The sequence below is a fragment of the Poecilia formosa genome, unplaced genomic scaffold (genome assembly GCF_000485575.1).
Source record: "Poecilia formosa unplaced genomic scaffold, Poecilia_formosa-5.1.2 Scaffold796, whole genome shotgun sequence".
Taxonomy (NCBI): Eukaryota; Metazoa; Chordata; class Actinopteri; order Cyprinodontiformes; family Poeciliidae; genus Poecilia; species Poecilia formosa.
This window is the reverse complement of record NW_006800735.1, coordinates 5,580-8,302: the sequence shown is the minus strand read 5'-3', so window position 1 is coordinate 8,302 and position 2,723 is coordinate 5,580. Positions and strand designations below refer to the sequence as shown.

The 2,723-nt window shown below is 47.2% G+C and overlaps 1 protein-coding gene across 2 annotated transcripts in view; it reads right to left on the bottom strand.

The window, feature by feature from the left end:
• dpp10 (dipeptidyl peptidase like 10) overlaps positions 1–1,603 on the bottom strand; it is an 18,359-nt gene extending 16,756 nt beyond the window's left edge. For both annotated transcript variants that reach the window (XM_007543302.2, XM_016666782.1), the window contains exons 1-2: positions 1,463–1,603; positions 153–227 (exon numbers count right to left, since the gene is read on the bottom strand). In XM_007543302.2, the coding sequence (XP_007543364.2) occupies positions 153–188 (36 nt within the window). In that variant the 5' untranslated portion in view covers positions 189–227; positions 1,463–1,603. The remainder of the gene's footprint in view (positions 1–152; positions 228–1,462) is intronic.
• Between the last annotated feature and the right edge of the window lie 1,120 nt (positions 1,604–2,723).

Genomic DNA, 2,723 nt, shown 5'->3' with positions numbered 1-2,723 from the left:
GGGGGGGGGGGGGGGGCGCAGAAAATGTTTGGAAACCACTGGCATATGCTATTTAATATGCTAAGTGTGCTAAATCTGTTCAAGGTGAGATGCAGACTAGAAGAACCCAAGATGGCGGCTGCAGAGCATGTGGTTGACTCCACCAGACTCACCTGCTTCACTTCATAGGCGAACAGAACGTACTTCATATCTGGAGACAAAGAAAACTTTGCCACGTTGAAGTTCACCTGAAACAGCAGAAACACAATAATTATTCCTCGATGACTTTTTATCATCATTTTACACATTCGCATTAAGAACTGCGTAGTTAGCTAACACTCTGCCAGCTAGCTACTATGATCAGGTGCTATATGTAGCATTAGCTACAGATCATCACAGATGGAGGTGAATAAAATGAACAATTCCTGTTGGTGACACAGTTTGAGGTCTGCAGGTTTAGGTCTGAGGAGCTGCAACACGGAGGACGCGCTGCTGTAGAAAGATAACTCTGCTCTGCAGTGCTGCACTGACTTGTCACCTTTTCAAATCAGTTTAAAGTGTTTCCAAATTTCTGATGGTTTCGGTTGTTTTCTGGGCATTTCATTCAGGTTCTCCACGTTTCCCTCCATAGCTAAAGCTAGCACTTAGCTTAGCATGTATGTGTCAATGGCATTAGCAGTGGCAAAAGCGAGAGTGTTGTTGTTTAACACAAATAACCTTCCAGACCACAGAGAGCAGAACAGCTTAACAGTTTTTATTCTCACAGTAGTTTTAACAAAACATTTTTAGCAGATCATTTATGGGAGGAACCCAATTTCTGATCCGTGTCCAGATCCTCTGGAGAAATCCCAAGGCATTCCCAGATGGGAACATCATCTCTCCAACACGTCCTGGTCTTCCTCTAGGTCTCCTCCATGGTGGGACATGAACCCCTCACCAGGGAGCCGTCCATCCTAACCAGACCTCTACTGGCTCCTTTCGGTGTGCAGGAGCAGCGGCTCTACTCAGTCCTTCCCAGATGACTGAGCTTCTCTCTCTAAGGAAGAGCCCAGATAGCCTTTGGAGAAAACTCATTTCGACCACTTATATCCGTGACCTTGTTCTTTCAGTTATGACCCAAAGTTCATGACCATAGATGAGGGTGGGAAGGTAGATCGACCGTTAAATCGAGAGCTTTGCTTTTTGACTCAGCTCTCTTCACCACAACGGACCGGTACAGCGCCCGCTTCACTGCAGACGCTTAAACTCCTCCCCTTGGGGCAGGACATCCCCCCTGATAGGAGATAGGAGCAACAACACTGCTCTGAACCAGGAGAACTGCTCCGATGTCCACACAATGTTGCAGAGTCCATCAACCAACTCACCAAAAACAAGAAGAGCTTTGAGGAACTCCAGAGGGATCTAACTTCCCCCCCGATGTAGAGAGCCAGAGGTAATGGCATAAAACACGGAGAAATTAGTTTCATCTAGTAGGATTACTTACAAATGTTGTGTTTGGCAGGATGATCTCAGTCTCATTGGTGAGAAGATTGAACTTGATGACATGGCCGTTGCTGTTCCTGTAGATTACTTCAGAATCTGGAAAGAGAAACACTGGGGTGAGAAAATGCAGCTAGAAACATCCAGAAACCATCAAGAAACCATCAGCAACGTCCAGAAACCATCATGAAACCACCAGCAACACCCAGAAACCCATCAGCAACGTCCAGAAACCATCATGAAACCATCAGCAACATCCAGAAATCATCAGCAACATCCAGAAACCATCAGCAACATTCAGAAACCATCAGCAACATTCAGAAACCATCAGCAACATCCAGAAACCATCAGGAAACCATCAGCAACATCCAGAAACCATCAGCAACATCCAGAAACCATCAAGAAACCATCAGCAACATCCAGAAACCATCATGAAACCACCAGCAACACCCAGAAACCATCATGAAACCACCAGCAACATCTAGAATCAGTCAGAACAAAGAAGTCATTGGGTTTTATCCAGCAGAGAAACACTGAAAGTAAAAAGATTTCAGTGATCTAGTCTGAGCGACAGAGTTGCAATCTGGTTCAGAACAAAAATACCTTCACAAGGTGTGAAGATATACTCGTCCATCCATCCATCCATCCATCCATAGTTCTAGAACGAGCCAAACAGAACTGGACCTAAACCAGAACCCCGCCGTTCTCCACATGCCGTGCTAGTCCCGTTCCTGATCGTGACTGTAAGGTGAGGAACGGTTCTCCATCATGAATTGTGTTTATTGGGTTGGTTTAACCAGCAGTACCAGAGCGGAAGTCTGGCAGAACCAGAACTTTCAGGCCTTGTACCTGTCTGCAGATTCAGGCTGAAACTGAGCAGAAATCCGTTTCTCTGCCTGCACATTTCTAACAGTTTGCCTGATGGTCCGGCGGTTCTGGCCACAGATAGCGCGGCTCCTGAGATGAATAATCACCGTTTCCATGAAGACCAATTAGCATTGGGCAGGGTCCAGCGGGCGGCGGATGCAGGTAGACGATCACTCCGCCTGCCAGGCGTCTTTCTCAGATCCCCCGCTCAGCGTTTCCTTCTTTGTGTCGGTTGATCCTTCGGCAAACTTCCACTTCCTCTTTCCATAATTACCTTAATGAGCCATTGCTTCCTGCTTTCAGCTTCGCTGGCCAGCCATAGGGACCGGTGCTGGTCCCAGAGTTGGGCCCGCTGGGCCGCTCCGCTGTGATTGGGCGCCAGGCTCAGGTAAAACCTT